This window comes from Lagenorhynchus albirostris, chromosome 2 (genome assembly GCF_949774975.1).
Source record: "Lagenorhynchus albirostris chromosome 2, mLagAlb1.1, whole genome shotgun sequence".
Lineage (NCBI taxonomy): Eukaryota > Metazoa > Chordata > Mammalia > Artiodactyla > Delphinidae > Lagenorhynchus > Lagenorhynchus albirostris.
The window spans coordinates 56,935,748-56,961,706 of record NC_083096.1 but is presented as its reverse complement, the minus strand read 5'-3'; the positions used below and the strand labels follow the sequence as shown (position 1 = coordinate 56,961,706).

The 25,959-nt window shown below is 37.4% G+C and overlaps 1 protein-coding gene across 6 annotated transcripts in view; it reads left to right on the top strand.

The window, feature by feature from the left end:
• The window catches only part of DNM3 (dynamin 3), a 571,744-nt gene that overhangs the window by 510,310 nt on the left and 35,475 nt on the right, over positions 1 to 25,959 (top strand). For all 6 annotated transcript variants that reach the window (XM_060133190.1, XM_060133198.1, XM_060133181.1 and 3 more), the window contains one exon: positions 21,977 to 22,141. In XM_060133190.1, the coding sequence (XP_059989173.1) occupies positions 21,977 to 22,141 (165 nt within the window). The remainder of the gene's footprint in view (positions 1 to 21,976; positions 22,142 to 25,959) is intronic.

The following is a 25,959-nucleotide window of genomic DNA, read 5'->3' as shown; positions in this document are numbered from 1 at the left end:
CAACACTGTAAAGCAGTTATACTCCAATAAAGATGTTAAAAATATATATATATATATGTGTGTGTATTTATATCTTGTTGATCTTTAGCAATCAGTTTTGTGAGTCCTATGTCATTATCTAGCAAGGATTTCCAATTTAGAGTGAACTGGGAAAAACATATTTTACTGAAGTTTATGGTTGTGAAAAAGTTTATCCCCAGAACACTGGAAGTTCAGAGCCTTTGTTTCTTCTTACCCGCGCACTGGTGACTTTTTACCACTAGGAGAGTTACGTACTCACTCCAACTCACAAAAAAAGGGTTATTTTATACTAGTCTCCAATAAAAGGACCAGGACTCTTTGGAGAAATTCTAGGACTGGAGCATAGAAAGTACAAAATGAGCCTGGAATACATATGGTGCCAGAAAGTAAGTACTCAAAGAATGATGGGGGACATCTTAAGGATACAGGAGGCAACTTGAAGGAGGCTTCCAATGACTAAATTTGGGACAATTTCAGCAAAAGAATAATGATAGTAACGGACTGTATCCTGTAGAATCCATATTTATATAAATAAATATTTGACTAAATAATTAAATGAAGGGGAAGGGAAAGTTCTTCCTTACAATATAATTCCAATTAATACATTTAGAAGAGAAAGTAGAAATAGAAAACCAGCATTTGCAAAACAGCACAGTAATATTTGTTTCTTTCAAGAATCATCAATGGATGCTGAAGTTAGTTGGTGAAAATGTGATGAGAAACAGGATATTTGCATACCCTCAACATATCACCCATAAGATACTTACTAATTCCAAAAAGGCAAAACTGGAAACTTTACAGTGGAGAAACCTGGTAGTCACCATCTTAACCAAGTGCTCAGAGTTAACCTCACTAGTTAACGGGATAGATCAACGACATGTGTCTCCTGTTGTAATTCACTGAGGCGGACATCTCATTTATGTGGTTTGCTTGACAAAAATGTATAACCTGGAATAATAATGAAGAAACCTCAGGTAAAGTCAAACTGAGAGGCACTTTGCAAAACAACTGGTCAATACTCTTCAAAATTTCCTGACAGATTTTCAAGATGAAAATTTATTTAAAAATCAAAGATAAGGTTACTTTTTAATTCTACTTTTTAATTTTTATTGGAGTATAGTTGCTTTACAATATTATGTTAGTTTATACTGTACAGCAAAGTGAATCAGCTATATGTATACATATATCCCCTCTTTTTTAGATTTCCTTCCCATTTAGGTCACCACAGAGCACTGAGTAGAGTTCCCTGTGCTATACAGTAGGTTCTCATTAGTTATCTATTTTATACATAGTATCAATGGTGTATATATGTCAATCCCAGTCTCGCAGTTCATCCCACCCCTTCCCCCTTGGTATCCATACGTTTGCTCTCTACGTCTGTGCTGTGTTTCTATTTCTGCTTTGTAAATAAGATAGTCTATACCAGTTTTTTCAGATTCCACATATATGTGTTAATATATGATCTTTGTTTTACACTTTCTGACTTCACTCTGTATGACAGTCTCTAGGTCCATCCATGTCACTACAAATAACACAGTTTCATTCTTTTTTAAGGCTGAGTAATATTCCATTGTATATATGTGCCACATCTTCTTTATCCATTCCTCTGTTGATGGACATTTAGGTTGCTTCCATGTCCTGGTTATTGTAAATAGTGAACATTTTGGTACATGTATCTTTTTGGATTATAGTTTTCTCAGGGTATATGCTCAGTAGTGGGATTGCTGGGTCACATGGTAATTCTATTTTTAGTTTTTTAAGGAATCTCCATACTGTTCTCCATAGTGGCTGCATCAATTTACATTCCCACCAACAATGCATGAGGCTTCCCTTTTCTCCACACCCTCTCCAGCATTTATTGTTTGTAGATTTTTTTGATGATGGCCATTCAGACTGGTGTGAGGTGATACCTCATTGCAGTTTCGATTTGCATTTCTCTAATAATTAGTGATGTTGAGCATCTTTTCATGTGTTTGTTGGCCATCTGTATGTCTTCTTTGGAGAAAAGTCTATTTAGGTCTTCTGCCCATTTTTTGTTTTTTTGATACTGAGCTTCATGAGTTGTTTGTATATTTTGGAGATTAGTCCTTTGTCAGTTGGTTTGTTTGCAAATATATTCTCCCATTCTGAGGGTTGTCTTTTCGTCTTGTTTATGGTTTCCTTCACTGTGCAAAAGCTTTTAAGTTTCATTAGGTCCCATTTGTTTATTTTTGTTTTTATTCTCATTACTCTAGGAAGTGGGTCAAAAAAGATCTTGCTGAGGTTTATGTCAGAGTGTTCTGCCTATGTTTTCCTCTAAGAGTTTTATAGTATCTGGCCTTACTTTTAGGTCTTTAATCCATTTTGAGTTTATTTATTTATTTATTTATTTATTTATTTATTTATTTATTTATTTTTGGCTGAGTTGGGTCTTTGTTGCTGTGCACTGGCTCTCTCTAGTTGTGGTGAGTGGAGGCCACTCTTTGTTGCGGTGCATGGGCTTCTCATCGTGGTAGCCTCTCCCGTTGTGGAGCATGGGCTCTAGGTGTGTGGGCTTCAGCAGCTGTGGCACGCGGGCTTCAGTAGTTGTGGCACGCGGGCTTCAGTAGTTGTGGCACACAGGCTCCAGAGCGCAGGCTCAGCTGCCGTGGCACACGGGCCCAGCTGCTCTGTGGCATGCAGGATCCTCCCGGACCAGGGCTCGAACCCATGTCCCCTGCATTGGCAGGTGGACTCCCAACCACTGTGCCACCAGGGAAGCCCTTGAGTTTATTTTTGTGTATGGTGTTAGGGAGTATTCTAATTTCATTCTTTTACATGTAGCTGTCCAGTTTTCCCAGCACCACTTATTGAAGAGGCTGTCTTTTCTCCTCTGTCTTTGCCTCCTTTGATAAAGGAGGCAAGAATATTGTATATTCTTGCCTCCTTTATCAAAGATAAGGTGACCATATGTGCGTGGGTCCATCTCTGGGCTTTCTACCCTGTTCCTTTGATCTGTATTTCTATTTTTATGCCAGTACCATACTGTCTTGATTACTGTAGCTTTGTAGTATAGTCTGAAGTCAGGGAGCCTGATTCCTCCAGCTCCATTTCCGTTTCTCAAGATTGCTTTTGCTATTTGAGGTCTTTCCTGTTTCCATACAAAATGTGAAATTTTTTGTTCTAGTTCTGTGAAAAATGCCATTGGTAGTTTGATGGGGATTGCACTGAGTCTGTAGATTGCTTTGGGTAGTATAGTCATTGTCACAAGATTGATTATTCCAATCCAAGAACGTGGTATATTTCTCCATCTGTCTGTGTTGTCTTTGAAATAAAAAAAAAAAATCAAAGATAGGGTTATGATAGTTTCCTAGGCCTCTCCAACCTCCCTCATTCTCAGAAGGCCCATCTATTAGGTGTCTCCCCTCCCAGCTCTATCCAGAGACATCAATGCATGGCTTCAGTAGAACGGGGCCAAGTGCAAGGCTAAGAAGGAAGGAAGCAGTTTGAGTATGCACAAGGTCCCTACTGTGTTGAGTCAGCATGGTTGAGGCTATTAAAATGCCATCTTTTTCTCCCTCCCACTCCTCTCTCTCTTCCTCTACCTCAATACTCCACATCCCAGACTGCTTTTAATCCTATTGGGAGGATATACAGTGAGAAAGAAAGGAAAAATAATGAACGGCTGTATTCCTTGGCACATGAATAACACTTTCCCTTTTGGGGCTTCAGGAATAAAAAAATGAGAGGCTTTTAATCTTGCTAACTAGTGCAAGTGTGTGTGTGTCCCTGTGTGTATGTGTGTGTGTATGTGTGTGTATAAAAATATAAACTACCACTGTGGGAAGAATAATGCTGATTTTGAAAATCTACTAAGGCAAAAGAAAGCATTATTCCAGAATAAGGTGTGTTAGAGGCCAGTGAGAAAAAGAACAGCAGATGATTTTGTTTAGGGCTGGGTGAATTAGGAAATACCCTTTTCATAGCTAACTCTAAAGAGATGAGCTGTTGTTGCCAAGATGTGTTTATCAAATGTCTAGGCCATCTCACAGGATGTGAAATTTGGTTCAGCTGTGTAAAATAGCTCTGTGTTTTTATTTTAGCCAAAACTCAGCAAGACTCAGTCAGTTCCCTCCCCAACAGAGTAAAAACAGCAACAAGGACAACAACAAAACACACTGAAACAGCAGAGTAAATGTTGGCAGGAAGCCTGTTGTGATCCAGCCTTGCTTTTTAGAAGGAATCTCTCTCAGTTTGATGCATTGTTTCTCATAACTCCTGATGGCTTTTCTTACGATAAAATAAATTGAAGTGAAAAGAGAATATTGCCATTGGTAATTCCTTCTACTTTAAAAAAAAAAAAAAAGCAAGCAAAATTTCCATGCTCCTGTTGACTTTCTCGTGGCTCTAACAGGCTATGGAAATGTGCAAAGCAAAGCTACAGTTAGAATAGTCGGGTGTGAATACAGACCACATGCCTCACTACTTGCGCTTCTTTCTGGAGCAGTCTGTTTTGAGTGAGCCGGCTTCCCTCTGGTTAATCATTTGGCCTGGTGAGATTCCACCAGGTTGTGCCTCTGGTGACTCAGACAGAGCCTGGGGCATCACTGAATTTACATTAAAAATCAGATTGGCGTCTGGACACCACCCCACCACCACCACCACCACCACCCCCAACACACACACACACACTTAATAAGCATCAAGTTGTGCACTTCCCTCTATACTGATGGCGCTGCTGGCTGTTTGTGTTGTTTTTGGCTTTGAGGTCTTATAGACCAGCCAGCCATTGTGTAAGCATGGTCTGTCTGAACTGCTTCGGGGCTAACTGCCTTCTTAGAAGTCCTCTTGCTGTTCATTATTTTGCCAGCAAGCTGTTACTATTGTTAATTTAAAATAACTCAGTCTATAAGATGGTGAAGTGTAGAAAACAGTAGTGCTTTAAATCTTCAAGATTTGGGGGGATCTTCATTTCTATAATTTGGGATAGGGGTTTTAAGCCAGTGTAGAACTTGTAAATTTGCTAAATTTAATACAGAATTTGGGGATAGGGGTTAATACTAAAGTATTCTGCTCATGCTGTTTTAAAAACTTCTGGTGTGTGTGCCTTTTTATTTTTTGTTCATCGTACAGTCTATTCAGAAAAATTTAAAAAAAAACAAAAAACAACATTAAGTAGCTCTTGGCAGAAGGTCAAAAACCAGCATTGCAGGGAAGGTATTTAAAAGTCTTTTAAGTGTGGCTATTTGTATAAGCAATAACCGAACATTTCTTATGACTAGGGAGGACTATTTTCACAGTCTTTCATGGAACTATTTCTAGACGATTTCTGTGGCTCTTTTCCTTGAGCTCATTTATTTACTTTTGCTTTAGAACAGAGCATTTTAATGAGCAGTTTTATGAGCCTAACCTGCGTTCTGCAAGCTCCACATGACTGGATTCCTGTTACACATAACCTTTGCCCTATTTTCCATTAAAACACAAGACTTTCCTATAATCAACTCTGTACTAAGACCTTAGAGGAAAGAATGCAACAGATACTTTGGTCTACTATTCAGCCCACTAAATATGTTTTTGAATTATTTGTTGTTTCCTTGTGGTTTTAAAAATTATACATATTAATATTTTAATCACAAATTCCTTTCTTTTCTAAGATGCTTATATCCTCATTGGTTTCATACCTTTACCTAATCCAATATTGCCATATCCCTCTGAGTAAAAACCTATTTAGCTGTCTTTATAATCCACTGAGGCAGGTATAAGGGCAAGATGAACCCCAAATCATTTTGGAAATAGGAACTTTCAAGAAAAATAAACCACACAGTTTTTTTAATCTTATGTGTAATTGCCAGTGCCAGAAAGTTCCTTCTTATGGCAAAGCTAGATAACCATCTGATGCACCTTGACTCCTTCTCTTTGTCTTTTAATTGAAAGATCAGACAACTATTTTCCATTTTATACGTAGTATCCTAGATATTTTGGTATAGACTGACTTTTTTTCTCTAACCTGAAAAATCCAAATTTGTTTAATTTTTCTTCCAAGTCCACTTTCAGTGTTTTAATCCGTTTTATTGATGTCTGCTAAACATTCAAGTTCTCCCTTTCATTTGAGCAGGCTGCAGAACCCCTGGAAGGGTCTAACCATACTAAGAACAATGGAGCCGTTGTTGTTTGGCACACTCAGCTCCCCTCTTGGTCATGCATTCCAGCCACGTTTTGCCTTTTAAAACTATACTAAGAATTTAAGGTAGTCTGCGGTTCCTTATAACACCTAGCTCTTTTTCTCCCCTGGTTACTTCAGTCAATCTGTCCTCGTCTTACAGTTTTATTTACTTTTTCTTTTTAGAACAAGGAGGGCACTCTTTAAAACAGAGTGAAGTAAGTTTAGGGTAAATGAAAGGAAATCTACTTCACATAGCGGGTTATAAACTTATGGAACTCGTTAGTTCCCAAAGGTGGTGCTGGCAGGAAAGGTAAATGAATTAAAAAACCTCTTAGCCAAATTTATGAATGAGAGCCACAATGGCTACTAAGAAAACCAGGGCTCTGCCTGATTTTTACAGTTGAAGTCAGAGAGTTGCTCCAAGCCTTCCTACAGGAGAGGTCTCTTGAGATCTGTTAAGTTGGCTGACCTTGGGTGTGGCCCATTACGGGATCTCCCGAGCATCCCGTGTCCTCTCAGTACTTGTCTCTCCTTGGTCTCACTGAGGCTCAGAAAGACCCTACAGGCCTGTTCTGGGATCGGCAACTTTCTTTTTGAAATAACATTTTTTTGGTAACTTTTCCTTTACCGTCAACCCTCTGTCTACCACAGTGCCAATTATGACTGTCAGGGAATGGTGACGTCTGTCCAGTGGAAACTAGCTGAGATCACATTTGGATCTTAAAACATAGATACTTTCTTTTATGTAAAGTCAGACCTTTCTTTTTTCCTGGGAATTTTCAGGCATCAGACCATAAATAGTGTTTTTACTTCACCCTGTACTCTATCCTCAGTAGAACCTTCAATCCCCTCACCCCTTCTGCTTTTCCCAGATCTATATCTGCAGGGGTTCTCAACCTAGGACAATTAAAAAATCGCAGGTGCTCTCATCCCAGACCAAGTAAATCACAGTCTGTGTGGGTGGGGCCAGTCAAGGGTATTCTTCAAAATCATCCCAGGCTATTCTCAGCAGCCAGATTGAAAGCCTGGACTGACGGGTTGCTTTAGGTTTTCTCCTCCACCTGCACACCCTGCTCATCATCTCAGTGCCATCTGAGGCATCATTCGGCCACACCCCCCACCTCCCCACCCCACCCCAACCCCCCTGCCACCCTCCCATGTTAAATGTTCGTTAGTGATTTTGGTGAAGCTCACTGCACCAGTCAACAACGCTGGACCTTTATGCTGTCTGCTTTCTTTGTCCTTCCAACTGGGAACTCCTAGGAAAAGAAAACTTACTGCAAAAATATGGTCCCTTGCAAATTTATGATACCCAACACTTATAGGACCTTCACCTCCTTTTACTCATCTCTTTGTTGACTGATATGGTACCTGCTCCAAATATGATCTTTCTTCACATCAGTCCCTCACATGCCTCTAGGCAGGCATGTCTCCTCTTTTTTGGGGAGAATGTTGAGACCAACCAGATGAAGCTGCCCAATACCCTTATTTCATCCTTCCCCCCATTCTATTCTTACCATTCCCTTCAATCTACGAGAAGAAAAATTCCATTTCCATTTATTAAACACTATAGAGTACTAACCATGTGCAATGAATTATAATACAGTGGAAAAGACCTACTAGAAAGCAATTAATAATAATTCATAGGAAAAAATGTAAATTCTTAAGAAGAAGAAACATTTAAATAAGCAATAAATGTGTAGGAGGGAGAGATCAATTCTGATGGTCGAGGGAAGGTTATCACATAGATAACCATCTCACAGTCTTCTACGCTGGATATAAACTTAAAAAATTTTTTTGCAAAGACAACTGGGGAAATGTAATGTGACACTGAATATTTGTAATGTTGAGAAATTATTAATATTTTTAGGTGTGATAATAGTATTGTGGTTATGATTGTTAAGGGTCCTTTTCTTTTAGGAATACACACTGACATATTTACAGATAAAATTATATGTTGTTGGAGTTTGCCTCAAAATAGTTGAGGAAGATAGAACAAGGATGTGCATGTGGTGAATTACTGAAGATGAGTAATGAGCACCTCCAGGTTAATTTATATTATTCTCTCTACTCTCTCTACTTTTACACGTATTTAAAATTTCCCAAATAAATAGATTTTTTTAAAAGTCACTGATGTTAAGAAATTCTTGTTAAATATTTTTGAGGTGACAATAGTACTATGGTTATATTTTTGAAAAGGAGTCCTAATCTTTTAGAAATACCAATTGAAATATTAATGCATGAAATGGTAAAAAAAAATGGAGTCATTGAGATCATTGCAGTTTTTTTTAAATTATAGTAAAGCAAAAGCACAAAATTTTTACTTTGTCATTGAAAAAATTTCTCCTCAGGAATATAGCCACAAACCCCAAGTTGAAAAACAATACTTTAGAAAGTTATGTAAATTCTGCTCTGTATTTTACCTGTTTTTACCTAAAGATTATGCCAGTTTCCAAGTAAAACTGTGAGTTGTACATTCTGTAGATGAGTGCATACAGAAGAGTAAAAACCACCAAACACCGGGTGTGAGTAGATATAGTCCTTAGCAATGTAGGATTTATCACAAGAGTAGTGGCTTTAAAAACCATTTGGTTATATTCCAGTTAACATCAGCCTTCAGTAGATTTGCATTGAGATGTACTAAAACAGTCCTGGATGAAAACAAAATTCCACAGGATTTCCCCATTATCAGTTTAATTAGTAAATTCAATCTTAGCTCTCTGACAAATTTTTCAATGAAACACTGATGATTAACAAATTTCTCTGATTTGGAGAAGAAGGAGAGTCTTGGCTCTGAGACTAGGATATTCATGAGCAACAAAATGGTCATTAAACTAAAATCACATCCCAGCTGACTATCTGGAAAATCCACAGATTAGAAAATTCTCATTCATGGATGAATGAGAATGGAGTGTGATACCAATACTTTCATTATTTCAAGTGGATATCTGTAAAGCATATTATTCTCTATTCTTGTCACCTTAAAGCCGTAAATGCTCATTAAACTCCATCCCCATACTGACGGTATCTCAATAAAAGTTAAAATTAAGTGCACAACTGATTACCTTAATGAGACCATTTTATGCTCTCTCAAAGTCTCACTTGACACTATAACCAAAAGGAAATAAAACTTTTGTACACTTAACCAGGAAACATAGGATTTATCAGGGGGCCATTCTGAGACTATCAATCTAATGTGAATATTTTTATCAGCATGAGTCAGCAATATTGTTTAACAGTAGAACTGGAACTTAAGAACAGGATTGTTAATGTGTAACCATTTATAAAGTTTTCTAAATGAGCAGAATTTCTTTAGAGCTTAAAAAGAAACCTTTATTTAGGAAAATATAATACCATGTACCTACACTTGTGTCTACACTGTCCAGTGAGGTAGCCACTATGGTTACTGAGCACTTGAACTGTGCCTAGTCCAAATTGAGATGTGCTGTAAGTGTAAAATACACACTGGGTTTCAAAGACTAGGTGGAAAAAAAAACAGAAAAAGAAAGAAGGAAGGAGGGAAAGGAGGGAGAAAGGAGGGAGGAAACTATCTAATGATGTTTATATTAATGATACATTTTATCAGTTTGCTGGGGCTGCCATAACAACCTACCACATACTAGGTGGCTTAAGCAACAGAAATTTATTTTCTCACAATTCTGGAAGGTAGAAATCTGAGCTCAGTGTGTCAGCAGAATTGGTTTCGTCTGAGGCCTTTCTTACTGGCTTATAGGTGGCCATCTTCCCTCTGTTATCATCTGGTCTTCCTTCTGTGTATGCCTATGTCCAAATTTTCTCTCCTTAGAAAGACAACAGTCATATTGGATGAAGGCATACCCTAAAGGTCTCATTGTAACTTAATTACCTCTTTAAAGACTCTATCTCCAAATGCAGTCCCATTCTGAGATACTGGGAGTTAGGACTTCAACAAAGGAAGTTTGAGGAGATCCAACTTATCCCATAAACATATGTCAAAATGATAATATTTTGGATATATTTTGTTAAATAAAACATTGTTCAAATGCACTTCACTTATTTTGCTTTACTTTTTTTAATGTGGCTACAGAAATGTGGCTTGCATTATATTTCTATTGGTTGACACTATTTTATTTCTTTGGAGTGTTAAAACACTGTATCCATCACCTATTGGAGGAGTAAGAAAAAGTTATAATTATGAATAAATTTCTCACTTTCTATTTAATTCTACTTTTAATACTCAGGTTTTTTGTTTGTTTGTTTTTTGCGGTACGCGGGCCTCTCACTGTTGTGGCTTCTTGCGTTGCGGAGCACAGGCTCCGGACGCGCAGGCTCAGCGGCCATGGCTCACGGGCCCAGCCGCTCCGCATGTGGGATCTTCCCAGACCGGGGCACGAACCCGCATCCCTTGCTTCGGCAGGCGGACTCTCAACCACTGCACCACGAGGGAAGCCCCTTAATACTTCGTTTTACTGAGGTATTGCTAATGAGCAAAAGCAGTGAGATGGTATATAAAGATCATGAAATGTATACAAGGAAAATTAGGTCGGAGTTCCATTTGGATCTTCCTCTCTTTATGATCTCAGGTACATCTTCTTCCCTCTCTGTGCTTTAATTTATTCTTCCTTAGTGAATAATAATGGCTAAAATTTATTGAGGGTTTATTATGTGCCAGGCACTCTTCTGAATTCTACCCTAGTAATTTATTTAATCCACACAACAACCCTTTGAAAGGTAATAATTATAATAGGTAATAATTATAATAGGTACCATTATTACTCTATTTGACAGAAAACTGAAGCGCCCAGAGATTAATTAACCTGCCCAAGGACACAGAATTAGTAAGTGGTAGAACCAAGTAGTCTAACTTGATCACCTCCTTTATTCCTTCCCATACTTCTTTCTCATAAGATTGTTTTGGGACTCAACTGAGATGGTGTCTGTGAATGCATTTAAAAATTATCGACAGTTATTTTTTTGGTCTGTTTTCCTAGAAATGATGCAGATAAAGCTATGTGTTTCTCTTTTGATCAGCAAATGTGTATATCTTCCTTGACTGCCTGGTCATTTCAAAGCTAAAAGAAGTGACTGTGTCTGTGTTTTTAATACATTATTGAACACAACTCTTTAATTCAGAAATCATTATATCTATTTTACTTTGAAAGTGTTTATATGGATTGAGTAGACGTAAACAATTGGCAGAGGGAATATCATAGTACTCACTAATAATAACATTTCTAGGAATTTTGAAGCCATGGTTAGGAAAAAGGGAAATTCAGGGGAAACTGTGAATACATGCATTGGTACATTTTCTTAGCAATATTTACATCTCTAATCTAAAGTTACCTTGTTATTCTGTAAAGGAACAACTTGATCTGGTCATAAAAAACATTATTTGGAACCGTAGATTGATTGATCAACATCTGTTAGTGATTGTAGTCTGATATCTGCTCCTAAACTACTTTTGAAACAGTCTAGGGGAAGAAAGTTTTTAAGAAACCACATCAATTTTTCTCTTATACTTCAAGTCGTGTTTACAAATTTTATTAACACAGCCCTCAGTACAATCTCATGTATACAAACTTTAAAATACTATAGAATTTTTCTCATAGTAATTGCACCTTTTCATAAATTTACCTTAGAAGAGTTTTAATTTTTATTATAAATGAAACCGTAAGTTGCTGATCTTTTTTTGTTTTTGTTGGTTTTTTTTTTTTTTTTTTTGCGGTACGCGGGTCTCTCACTGTTGTGGCCTCTCCCGCTATGGAGCACAGGCTCCGGACGCGCAGGCTCAGCGGCCACGGCTCACGGACCCAGCCGCTCCGCGGCATGTGGGATCTTCCCGGACCGCTCCGCAGCATGTGGGATCTTCGCAGACCGGGGCACGAACCCACGTCCCCCGAATTAGTAGGCGGACTTTCAACCACTGCGCCACCAGGGAAGCCCCATGATCTTTATGTCATCTTGTCTCTCTTAACTTTCACCACTCTGTGAAAAGTAGACAAAATTTGATAGCTGAAGCAAATATCAGTATTAAGGTGAAGCAAAGTAAGTTTTTTTTAAAATATATGTTCCATCCTCCATATTGGTAAGCAGGCAACACACACACAGACACACGCACACACACACAGAGTTTCAGAAGAGGGATGGAGAGAAGTAACAAAAGACAAACTCCAGACTAAATGGTTATAACTTCTGCTATATAGCTCTTTGTCCAATCAATCTTACTTTCAATATCAGTAGTTTCAGCATCTACAGTATATTTTATTTTTATCATCTTCATGAATTTCTATTTTCTGCAAACTGAAATTTTGCCTAAATTGAGACGAACTTGCTTACATTTTAGAGTATTAATTGGGAACGACTATCTACAAAGACAGGAGTTCTGTTTTTGGCAACTTTGGAAGTAACTTTCCAATTCCAATGTATGTGCTGTCTATTTTATGACCCAGACAGATGTGGTCCAGTGCTGTCACCAGAAATGTTCTACCTTTGAACGTTGGAAACAAGAAATTTGCAATATCTCAACATGGCGAATTTCTTCTGATTTTACTTTCATCTCTCATATTAACAGAAATGAATCTAAATTGTCTAAAACAGCTTTTAGATGTTTTACCTGGATCGTCTGGTAAGGCTGTTGGGCCCTCAAGGTGTACTCACTAATTCATTTGTAGGGATGGATGAAAAAGTTATCTTGAGGCCTTTGGGAATTCTGCAGTAGAATTCTGTGGTTGACAGCTTTATCAACTACAGTGTTCAGTGGACCTTGGAGAAATTTAAAACCCTTGACTGTAGCTTCTTCTTTAAAGGCTTCGTTTTTTTTCCTACACTCTTGAAGGAAGTAACGATTCTACCTAAAGCGTTTTACCATTGTGTGTTTGTAATCCATTGTATTCTTTTTCGTTTGTTTTTTACATGTTTTTGCATGTAAAGCAAGTGATACTGTATTTATATTGAACTTTTAAGATTATTTACCTCATAATATAAGGAAGAACTAAATTAGTGTTTTCATAATACTTGAATTTTATTGCCCCTGCTTTCTCTAGGACTTTATTAACTTTACTGTGATGTATCAGTACTCATCCATGTAAACATTTCTGAAGAATGAAACAATAGATAAATTTTGTTTTATAATATTTATGATTTTTCTTTCACATCTTTGTCCATCTTTCAGCCTTTATAACAAGACCCAATGTTTCCTTGCATAGACCTTATAATCCCTTAATACCCTGATTCTAAAATGAATGAGCTTTAAGAATATCTGTTAAACAAATGGTATGATGGATGTAATAACTTGAAATTTCCCTGCAGTTATGCATTTTAGATAAGAAAAGTAGAATTCTAAAAGCATAGATTACTCTTTTGAGATGGTCATTTTTGTTCCTAGTCTTCAGGTATTATCTTCTTACAAATGAAACCACTAAGATTTATCTTGTGATCATAATATTTGGTTACTTGAGTATAAAACATTTGTGATGATAGTGACGTTATAGAATTAGCAGCATCAAAAGAATCACTCTGAATCACAGAAGAGCTTTCATTGTGACCAACATCATGAAGAATTGTTTTACTTCTATAAGGCATTTCTCACAGGACTATATTTGGTCATCCTAGTAGCATTTGGAAGTACATCTTTCATTTCAAGGTATTTGTAGATCACTTTTGTTGGTGGGGTGAGTATCAACCCCACCCTAATCAAGAATGGAGAAGAGGTAATATTGTATAGCAGTTAAGAGAATACATTTTGCAATTGGAATATCTGTATGGAATCCCCGCTCTACCACTTATTAACTAAGTGACTTTAAGCAAGTGAGTTTACTTCTCAGTCTCCTCATCTGTAAAATGCAAATAACAACAATAACAACAACAATAATAATATCTACTTCATAAGCTTGCTGTAGGATTAAATGGGTCAGTGAATGTACATCCGTTTGAAAACTATCTGACATTTTCCTATCATTTAGTGAGATTTTTTTTCATCATAACTTTCAATGTAGAAATGTTTCCATATGGTAGAAGTCAGTCTACCAATTTGGTTGAAGAAAAAAAGAAAAATATAGCCCATTAACTAGTATATGTAGTAATGTAACAAGAATGCATCAATGTAGTAATGGTATCCTCTAAGGATTATCTGAGCATCATTTTAGCCCTATAACTTTCACCTTTTTCTTGTGGATTTGCCATCAACCATTATGATCCCTGCCTTCAGGAAGCTTTCATTTTGGTTAGGGAAATGGACATTTACATACCTAACAAAGATACAAGACAAAGGATAAAAAATCTAAACTGAATGTTCAGAGGGTGTTGTGTTTTAGCTGCAGCATTCAAAGGTGTGTTACATTCGCGCTAAACCGTTGAGGACGAACAGGAGGAGGTGTAAGAAAAAAGTTTTAGGCTGAGAGAACATCATGAATATCTAAGTGTTTTATTCATTTGGGCTCTTTAGGGCATAAGTAACAGAAATTAAATTCAAGTGTACTCTTTAAAAATAACAAAACCATTTACTGACTGGTATAACTGTATAATCCAGAGGTAGATAGAGCTGTCCCAGCTGGATCTGGACATTCCAATAATGTCTTTAAATATCTGCCCCTCTCCGTGTCTCAGCTATGCAGTTTTCTCTGTTGACTTCATTCACTGGCAGGTTTGACCCCTCTTCGCTCTGAGACAGGCTAGCCCTCAGGCTTACATCTTAAAAAGTTTTCATCCTAACTGAAAGGGAACGTCTCCTTCCTAACAGTTCTGACAAATGTGCTGTGATTGGCTTTGCTTGGTCACATTGCCGTCTACCATCGCAGAGGCCAGGCCAGATGGGTATTTGGGGGGACTTGGCCCTATCAGTAAGGTCCCATCTAACCACCAGGACTGAGAGTGGGGGAGAGGAGGCTTCCCAAATTTATATTTGGTCTACCAACAGAGGAGGGATGGCAAGACCTGTGATAGAATAGAGAGGATGAAGATGGATCATTTTTTGACTCATCTCTCTCTCCCTTAATCTAATTGCATTAGATTTCTCAATTATTAGTGAATGCTGTGAAGTAAAGTTAAATCATTAGAGTGAGACCATTGTAACTCCCCATCCCAGCCTCCCTGATCTTCTGCTTCTCTGAATTCTTACAGCACCTATAAACTCCACTAAGCAATGTAACACTGAATCACTTACTATTTTATAATCTATAGTGAGACTGTGTATTAGCATTCTCCAGAGAACAGGTAAGTTCATAAAAATAAACTTATTATGTTGAAATAATAATGAAATACCTGCCCCAAAGTACCAGACTGTAGCCTAGACTATCCTCAAAGGCTTCCTGGAGCATGTTTCTCCCATTGTTGTTTTTATTTTTTACAAGTTTCATTGCCTATCTTTCTGGCCTCTGCAAATCAGAAGTGAATGACTGGAAGTGGGGAAAGGTTCTTAGTGAAACATTCTCCATATTTTGGGGCTAGAAAATTCAAAGCAGCATTACCATGGAAACAGTATTTTCAGAATGACAACCTGCTTCACTAAGAAAAGTTAAATGATTTTTTTACCCTTTTTTTAAAGGGAGTGGAGAATTGTATAACAGTAATAAGATGCTTTAAAAGGGGCAAGCATTGGTTATCTGGAAAAATCACTTGTGTAGATCTGTACATTAACTCCCAAAGTTCTCCACTGCTGAGAAGAGATGCAGCCAACTCCCCTTTAGCTCAATAGTATGTTTATGTGCATATTATTGCCAGGATACTTCGGATTTCTATTATTCCACTTTTAAAGAGTTGCAGTCACCAGCCTTATTTAGACGGTTTCAATGATCCTCAAAGAAGCCTACGACATAATTAAGTAAGAGCTTTAAGGAAAGGAAGGAGACAGAAACAAAACATATGAAAAATAGATATCCTGATCAAGCCCAGAGCTTCTATAGTGGATGCTTTGAGGTATTGTGGGAATTATTTCTGATTTGGCTCTATCATTCTTTCACTTGTTAAAGTTTCAAGTCTTTAGGAGAAAGCTTTTAAATTAAAATTTTATAAAGCAGGCTGTTTCTTGAATACGTGCAAATAATATTAATTTTTATAAACAATTTTACATTTATAGTGCTAAGTTGCTATTTTTGATTGTTTAAATTGCATTAGATTTCTCAAAAGCTATTTAGAAAAAATTTACAATAGGAAGGCTGTCCATTGTTATTTTTCAGAAGAAAGCTGGTTTTCACAATATTATTCACATTTTGTAAACAGCATCAATGAACCTGCACATAAAAGGTTAAATGTTTGCAGACCATTCTTTTTTGCCTCAAAGATCAGAGACAAATTACTATTTTTATTTTACATTCCCTTGATGAGGATAATGATAAACAGCTGTCACTTCAGTGCTTAGACTGCAAAGAATCCTATTGCAATCCTATAGTTTAAACAAAGAAAAAAATACATAGTCATACCCAGTGTTCATACAGAAAAGAGAATGATAGAGAATTTGCTTAAGACTGGAGTTAGAGAAAAGGGAGTATTTGCTCTCTGCAGTTACTCAGTTAAAAGATAATTTCCACATATGTACATTTTCCCCATTCATCTTAGACATACTGGAAGGGGAAATTACTCCTTCTTTCTTTCTAAAATCAGAAAAGAAATTAAATTCGCATTTTGAATTCTGTGAGTCCCCATCATGCCCATGGTATTATCAGAGTAGTTAAGATTTGCATGTGACTACGTGTCTACTAGTATTTCCAAAAACTAAAGAGAATTTCTAATTGTTTTACTGGTTATTCTGGAATGTTTCTTTTTTTTTTAATGTTGAGAATTAAACCGTTCAGTGTTCTCCATTCACTCTAATGCTTTGTTTATTATTTGCATCTGATTTCAGAAAGTGAATGTCAATGTCTTTTGCATATTTTTATATGCAGAAATTAAAGCAAGGCTAAATGTTAAGAATAGTGTGAAGTGGGGAAATTCAGTGTTCTATATGAAAATAAGAATGGTGGTATAATTTTCCTGGTGTTTCATGTTCCTAGAGGTTCTTTTAATAAATGCTATTTATTCTGGTTTTCTCTTTTGGCTCAATCACTTTTTTTTTTTTTTAACAAATATCAGTATTTAAAATGGCATCTTTTTCCTAGAAACTCTTTTTACATTTATCATTTTATCTGTGAAGCTAACTTGATATATTATAGATTTTCCCGTTTCATAATACTTCTTGATTTTTTTATACCTAAGGAAAATCAGAAATTGGATTCACATTATATTCATCTTACACTTATTGAAAGCGTGTCAGCTCTCAGAGCCTCAGTGTGCTCTTAGGTTGACAGTAACAATGGTACCCACCTCCTAAGGTTGTGGTGTGGATCTTCTATGTAAAGTGCTTATCACAGTACCTAGAACACAGTAAGTGCTCAATAAATGTTCCTGGGAGAGGTAGTATGTTGATGCTGAAATGCCATCATCTCCTTCTGTTAAATACAACAGCAAAATCCCAGTATGTTTCAGATCAGAGAGACAAACTGAATTGTACTTTATCCATTATGGAGGTTTATATTGCTTTATGTAAAAGATGTTTTCATCACAAAGCTGTAGGTCATGTGTTCTCACTTATATACATAATTTCATCATCATTTTATCATCCTCACTATGATCAAGTAGTAGTGGATCCTAACTCATCAACTTGCGGTTTCTCTCATCTCCAATTTTTGTAACAAGTAGACACTCTTGGAGATCCTGAAATGCACTGAGCAGCTTTCTTTTTTTCTTTTTTTTTTTTTTTTTTTGCGGTACACGGGCCTCTCACTGTTGTGGCCTCTCCCGTTGCGGAGCACAGACTCCGGACGCACAGGCTCAGCGGCCATTGCTCACGGGCCCAGCCGCTCCGCAGCATGTGGGATCTTCCCGGACCGGGGAACGAACCCGTGTACCCTGCGTCGGCAGGCGGACTCTCAACCACTGCGCCACCAGGGAAGCTCTAGGCAGCTTTCTTGATTTAGGTAAACCCTTTTGTAGTGTCAGCTCCTCCTCTTTCTCCTCTTTCTCTGGTGCATCAAGCTCTGTTCTAGGTGCTGAGAAGGGAGAGAGAAACAAGACCCCAGAGTCTAATAGTGGAGAAGCATAAAATTAGGCTGGATAAAATAATAAACAGTAGTACAAGACACAGATGAAGTACAGTACAGGGAGCGGTGGAGGGTCTGAGGGCCATCGGGAGTTTGTCTAGAAGAGGTGATGAGGGAGCTGGGTTTTGAAAGATGAAAGATCTTCACAGATGGGAGGAGGGGATTCCAGGCAAAGGGACTAGCTTGCAGAAAACATGGTGGTATAAAAAAATACGTTTGCCATTTTTATATGGTTGGAATTGAAAATGTTTTGTGCTCAAATTTTTCAACTTAAATTTCCATAATGTGTGTTGAGAATCAAGTGGCTCTCTAACTCATTCCATGAATATTCAGAAAGGAAAGAGAGAAACTAACATTATTGAGCACCCACGAGACCCTTGGCTAGGTGACTTCATATGCATTATCTCATTTAACTTCCACAAGTTTTCCAGAGAAGTGTATTCCCATTTTAAAGATGGGGAAGCTGAGTCTCAGTTACATTAAATAAGTGAGGTGTGGCCACACAACCACTACATGATAAAGCCTGAATTTGAACCTAAAGTTTTTACTTTCAAATACAATACCCTTAAAACAACATTGCAGTTACCACTGATTCTTAGAATTTGGGCTCAGCATGGAACACAATCTGCAGTGGTTTTTATACCCTGGAAAGAAGTTTGGGAAAACAATTGGTTTTTCACTGCCATGGCTGACCTTCCCTCTATCACTTTACCAATTTATGACCTTAGTTTTTTACCTATTTATCCCAGATCCTATTGTGCTTATATTACAAATTAATAATAAAAATAAGGAACTACCTGATTTAATTCTTTCAGTGACCAAAGACCATTTAAAAAGAAATGGTATAGGGAAACGACTGTCATTTTTGAAACTTCCAATCCTCTCTCTTGCTGTAGTAGCAGTTAGATGCCTCAGAAATGTCCTCCACAGTATGGTACTGGCACAAAAACAGAAATATAGATCAGTGGAGCAGGATAGAAAGCCCAGAGATAAACCCACACACACATGGTCACCTTATTTTTGATAAAGGAGGCAAGAATATACAGTAGAGAAAAGACAGCCTCTTCAGTGAGTGGTGCTGGGAAAACTGGACAGCTACATATAAAAGAATGAAATTAGAACACTCCCTAACACCATACACAAAAATAAACTCAAAATGGATTAAAGCCCTAAATGTAAGGCCAGACACTATAAAACTCTTAGAGGAGAACATAGGCAGAACACTCTGACATAAATCACAGCAAGATCCTTTTTGACCCACCTCCTAGAGAAATGGAAATAAAAACAAAAATAAACAAATAGGACCTAATGAAACTTAAAAGCTTTTGCACAGCGAAGGAAACCATAAACAAGACGAAAAGACAACCCTCAGAATGGGAGAAACTATTTGCAAATGAAGCAACTGACAAAGGATTAATCTCCAAAATTTACAAGCAGCTCATGCAGCTCAATAACAAAAAAACAAACAACCCAATCCAAAAATGGGTAGAAGACCTAAACAGACATTTCTCCAAAGAAGATACGCAGATTGCCAAGAAACAAATGAAAGAATGCTCAACATCACTAATCATTAGAGAAATGCAAATCAAAACTACAATGAGGTATCACCTCACACCAGTCAGAATGGCCATCCTCAAAAAATCTACAAACAATAAATGCTGGAGAGGGTGTGGAGAAAAGGGAACCCTTTTGCACGGTTGGTGGGAATGTAAATTGTTACAGCCACTATGGAGAACAGTATGGAGGTTCCTTAAAAAACTAAAAATAGAACTACCATACGACCCAGCAGTCCCACTACTGGGCATATACCCTGAGAAAACCATAATTCAAAAAGAGTCATGTATCACAGTGTTCATTGCAGCTCTATCTACAACAGCCAGGACATGGAAGCAACCTAAGTGTCCATCATCGGATGATTGGATAAATAAGATGTGGCACATATATACAATGGAATATTACTCAGCCATATAAAGAAATGAAATTGAGTTATTTGTAGTGAGGTGGATGGACCTAGAGTCTGTCATACAGAGTGATTAAGTCAGAAAGAGAAAAACAAGTATCATATATTAACACATATATGTGGAATCTAAAAAAAAAAAGAAATGGTTCTGAAGAACCTAGGGGCAGGACAGGAATCAAGATGCACACATAGAGAATGGACTTGAGGACACAGGGAGGGGGAAGGGTAAGCTGGGACGAAGTGAGAGAGTGGCACGGACATATATATACTACCAAATGTAAAATAGATAGCTAGTGAGAAGGAGCCGCATAGCACAGGGAGATCAGCTTGGTGCTTTGTGACCACCTAGATGGGTGGGATAGGGAGGGTGGGAAGGAGACGCAAGAGGGAGGAGATATGGGGACATATGTATAAGTATAGCTGATTCACTCTGTTATAAAGCAGAAACTAACACACCATTGTAAAGCAATTATACTCTAATAAAGATGTTAAAAAAAAAGAAAAGAAATGTCCTCCAGTTGTCACCCTGAAGTATGGGGCCAGACTCTCAGGATTGGAAAGTGACCACTGTGTTTTAGAGTGAGCACATATTATTTTAATATTTTTAAGGTGTTAGAAGAGCAACAGAAGCCTTTATAAATGTTTAGAACTGATTTCTACCTTTGTTATTGTTGATTTTTGTAGCCTACAAATATGCCTTTCACACATGCATATTGATCGAAAGTTAAGGCTTATTTATAGATGTCTTTAAGCGATTCAGCACGGTGCTTTGCCGAGAACTGATTGGATGAGTAAAAACCCGGCATATCAAAGTATGTACATTTCGAAAGAAAAGTACTTCATGTCCACATTGGAAGCAATAAATTATTTTCCCCTTTTATTTTTTGCATTCATAATTAAATCTTTCCAAAGCTAGAAAGTAGCCAGACCACTAACAATATTTGTATCATGTTCTGGGGCTTAGATGGTTCAACCTGACTTGAAATGGAGACCATTTGTTCTAAACTGATTTCGATGCCAAGCCAATAGGTCAGTCCTTAATGATGAAGATGCCATTCCAGCCCAGCCTCTGGTGGATAAGCCAAAATTAATTAACTCAAGTCCCATAGTATAGAAAACAGATGCTTCTCTCATGCTGCAGAAATAAATGCTTTGTGTGTGGATGTGTTCTGTTTTATTCAAAGAATAACAAGTTAGAAGTTAAAATTGTAAGTTTTTCACAGTTGAGCCAGCCTTTAGTAGTGATGACAGAAGCATGAATTTATATAACAAATTCCAGCAAGAGCATGGAAAAATGAATTATCCCCTATATCTCTTACTTTGGCTCCAGGCCAGGCCTAGGAGATTTAGTTTTAAATCTGGACTGATCCAAGTGCTGATCCATTCCAGAGCAGACCTAGGAGTTCCAGAACAACACCAAGGTTATTTCTAATCTATAGGATCCCTGGAGACGCCTCCCAGAAGTGTACATCTGCATCATATGTTTGGATTCAGTTCTTTGGCCAGCTTGCAAATGGCTTAAGATTAGATTGTTCTCTGGAGGTATGTTGTTAGGTGCTCTGTTTATCTGGTCATCCATCTAAACATTCATTCAGAATTACAATACTTGCTTTTCCTCAATTGTGGCAGGCTAAAGGTAGCATAATAACTGCATGGTTCTGATCTCTTTTCAGAATTAATGGCTGTTTGATAAGATAAAGATGTTACCATCTAGTAGTACAACTCCAAATTCAGTAAACAGAAGTCTTCCATCTGATAATGTCTGGTATTTTTCTCTTCTGAATAAATGTGAAATAATCCATGTTTGGCTTTCCTTTCTGTTAGACTGAAAATGATGAGAATGGCCAAGCAGAAAACTTTTCCATGGACCCACAGTTGGAGAGGCAAGTGGAGACCATTCGCAACCTCGTAGACTCCTACATGTCTATTATCAACAAATGTATCCGAGACCTAATTCCAAAAACGATAATGCATCTTATGATCAATAATGTAAGTGATTATAAACTGTCTCATTTTAACCTCTAACCCATCCTAGTGTGGAAATTGCTCACATTCTCTTCAGCTTCTTTGTGATATTTTCTGGATGGTTGAAATACCTATCACCTAGGCTTATCATTTTCCATTACAAGTGGTAAGTGACTGACGAGTGGAAGAGAACTTAAGAAAGAAAACATAAAACTTCTAGATACAGTACAGTGGTATTCCCTATAGGCTGTCTCCTCTAGAAGGGTGTGAATTTGCTTACAATAAAGCAGAGCAAAAATACTCTAGTCAGGGTATAAATTAGTTGCAAAGCCAGCAATAAAACCAGATACCCTGGCTCCTAGACTTTGAGATTAAAGGCAAAAGATATTTATTCTCTTCTGCATACACACACATACTGAATATGGTAATATGATTATTTTCACCTTCTAAAAACTATGGAATGCTATTTTAACATGGGAAAGGGCTTTTTGCCCTGTGCCCTTGGCTACAAAGTCAGTTACCTTTTCTTTTCTAAGGTAAAGATGAAAGAGCCACGGATCTCAAAGTGCCTGCGAGACTAGCCATCTGTTGATCTATATTGCATAGAATCTCTCCCTTTTCATGGTTATTTTTATAGCAGTCAGAAAATGATACTTAAATTACATGGTCTGGTTTGGTCCTTTTGTTAGCTACTTTGTTAAAGTGTAAATAACATCACAATTTGTTTGAGAACTTATCTTTTAGATAAGATAGGCTATAATGAGGTGTTTTATAGCAGGCTTTTCTGACTCTTGAAAAGTGAGACACCAACGATTTTATTCCTAGTTATCTTCTAAGGACACCTTCTTATTTAAATCAATGATATATTATGAGCATTTGCTTGTAACAAATAAAAATTAGATGGTAAAGTACTGAAAAGAGCCCCACACTAGAATTTAGGAGAAACCTGGATTCTATGCTTGGCTCTGCTACCGACTCTGTTAACCTAAGACAAATCCTTAACTTATTTCTACCTATTTCCTCCATATGTGAAATATGAATCATAGAAAAAGTACCTGGCTTAGGGATTTGTTCCACAAGATAGTATATATGGAAGTACTATGAAAAGTATAATTGTAAGAAACTAATATGGCTGCCTACTTAAGAATTGTAAATAGCCATTATCCATATATAAAGATTCCTTTCAAAATTCTAAGTATGACAATCCGTTTGTTATTCATGATCTATGAGTTTCTTGACTTTAAGAAGCCCCAAACGGTCACGGGAGCAATCTTGTTTTTAACTCACTCTGTTTTTGTACACATTCCGTGTATTCAAACAAGGTTAGTAGGATGCTTTGATGCATCAGCAGGTAAGCAATGTATTGCAAATATATTGGAAACTATAAATTATATACTTAAGCTTGGTCAATGGCCTGCTGTGTGACCTGAAGCAAATCATTTGGCCCCTCTGATCTGAACTCAGTCACTGCTAAAACTACACTAAGAACCCTGAACTACCCCACAGAGTTGTCAGAGAACATCATAAGTATGACTATATGCCATTTTGAAAAATATAAAGTCCTAAGCAAATAGTCTATTTTTTAAATTACCCTCTTAACTTCACTTAAATGAGTTCAGGTTGTTTTGCCTGTGGAATCCAGGCACTTGCTTATTTAAACATTTTCCTGATTAAGTATCATTTATCTTTTCACTGTTTTACTGAGAGTCATTAGTGCTGCCATCAGTTCAAACGCTGCCCTGCTCTGCACTATATTATATCATCAGCACAGGAAATAGCACTTCCTGTCTACAGCTGTGAGGAGTGGCTTGACATAAATTAGTTAAAAGGAAAAAAAAAAACCTGTTGCAGATCTAACCTACTTTCACCTTCTCAAGAACACACACACACACACACACACACACACACACACACACACACACACACACACACACACACACACACACACACACACACACACACACACACACACACACACACACACACACACACACACACACACACACAGAGAGACGTGAGGGTAATTGCCCTCACTCCTCACTGGTGTGCTCACTTGCTTCATGAAATGGCGAAAGCCCCACCTACAGGGTATTATCCATGGAAGTAAAGTTCTGCTAATTGTCTCCAGGGAGACCTCACATAAGAGTCATGAGAAAGAAGACTTCAATTAAGATCTGATCTCCAAGGTCAAACCTTGAAGTAGAGATTAATAGGAATAAGGAGAAAGCAAAAACATTATGTAATGCTGGATTCTTATGAAGTTATGGTTATCTTTGTTTGAATTTAGCTTTTCATATCTACCAGAAAATAGTTTTACACATCTAGGATGACTGCTTTTCTTTGGGTATTATTTTATCCACTTTTTTACTATACATGTAAGAGTATATAGTTATATATATATATTTTAAATCTATATATGTAATTATGTATATGTAAAAATACAAATCCCTTTTTAAAAATGTACTCATATTCTCATGGCATTTTATTGTACAGAACGTCTGAGCCCTTTTTGTTCATTCCAGAAGAATTTGTTCATTCCTGTTGAGTACAGGAACAGAAACACAGTGAACACCCAGCACTGTGTCATGCATATGTGTTGACTTTTTTTTTTAAAGTGAAGAGATCTTCAAGTGAGAGAATTAATCATAGAATCACAACAAGAAAACACATACTTTGACTCCTTATTCTGAATTCCATCCACTTAACCCTGCTGTTTCTACAAATGGTTGTGGGTGAGAAAGCTAGCTGTTCCTCCAGAACCAATAAATGCCTAAAGCCGGGTCCTCTATTTGTTGACTATCACTATTGAAAATGGTGCTGTGGCCCTTCCTCTTTGAAATGGGAGTGACTACTCTGCCTTCTGAAAAAGAATATGTTCCAGCCAACTTTCATAAAGTTCAGAATTTGGTGGGCAGTTTCCTTTGAAAGTTTACATTAAGCGTTCTGCCACTCAAGTCTCCATATGGAATTGTTTAAGAAATTTAAAGCCAGCAATAAATGCCTCCCCTCAGACATACTGTAAGCCTTTGTCTATTGAAATGCAGCAGCTGTTTCATTGCTTAAACATACCAGGTAACAGCAGCGCAAAGAAATAGCAAGCTTACGACAGGCGGTTGTTCTAGACAGGCTACAGGCAAAGAAACAGAGTTTTGTTCGGTACATTAAAGAAAACACACATGTAGTGCCCCACAGCAAGCATATTTTGATGGCCTCTTCTCTGTAGCTCACACCACCAGAAGTTCTCCATCAGAGAATCAAGAAAGTGGATCCAGTTTTATTCGAAAAGTATTACTGGCTAAGGGGCACACAATTCTGTGTTTGAACAGAATAGCCACCTGCTGGGTACTCATGATTTTGTGCAGTTTCCAAATGAAGAAATTGAGGCCCCAAGAGGTTTAAGTGACTCGCCCAGAGGGTTCATTTTACTTGAAGATTTAATTAGGGTTTGTTTGAATATGAGAAACAATGTTTTGTATCTTAACTAGTAAGTAATTTAAAACATTGTTCCTCATATTCAAACAAACCCAGCTAATACAAAATAGAATGTAAAGTTTTTTTATGAAACATTTTAAGAACCAAACATGAAACCTAGAGGCATTTCACACTTGGAGCCTGTGCCCCTGGACCCCTGGAGGTCCAGGTTCACTCTCCTTGGCCATTGATACTTTGGTGGAAAATTAGTAACATGTGCCCTAGTTTCAAAACTTACTGTAACTTTAATGTGTGTGAAGTAGAGTGTTATTTTAAATGTTCATTATTTGAGGGAAAAGTACATCTTAAATGCCAGAGCACTGATTTGTTTCCACGGGTCAAGAATTCTGCATCCTGCTCAAGAAACAGAT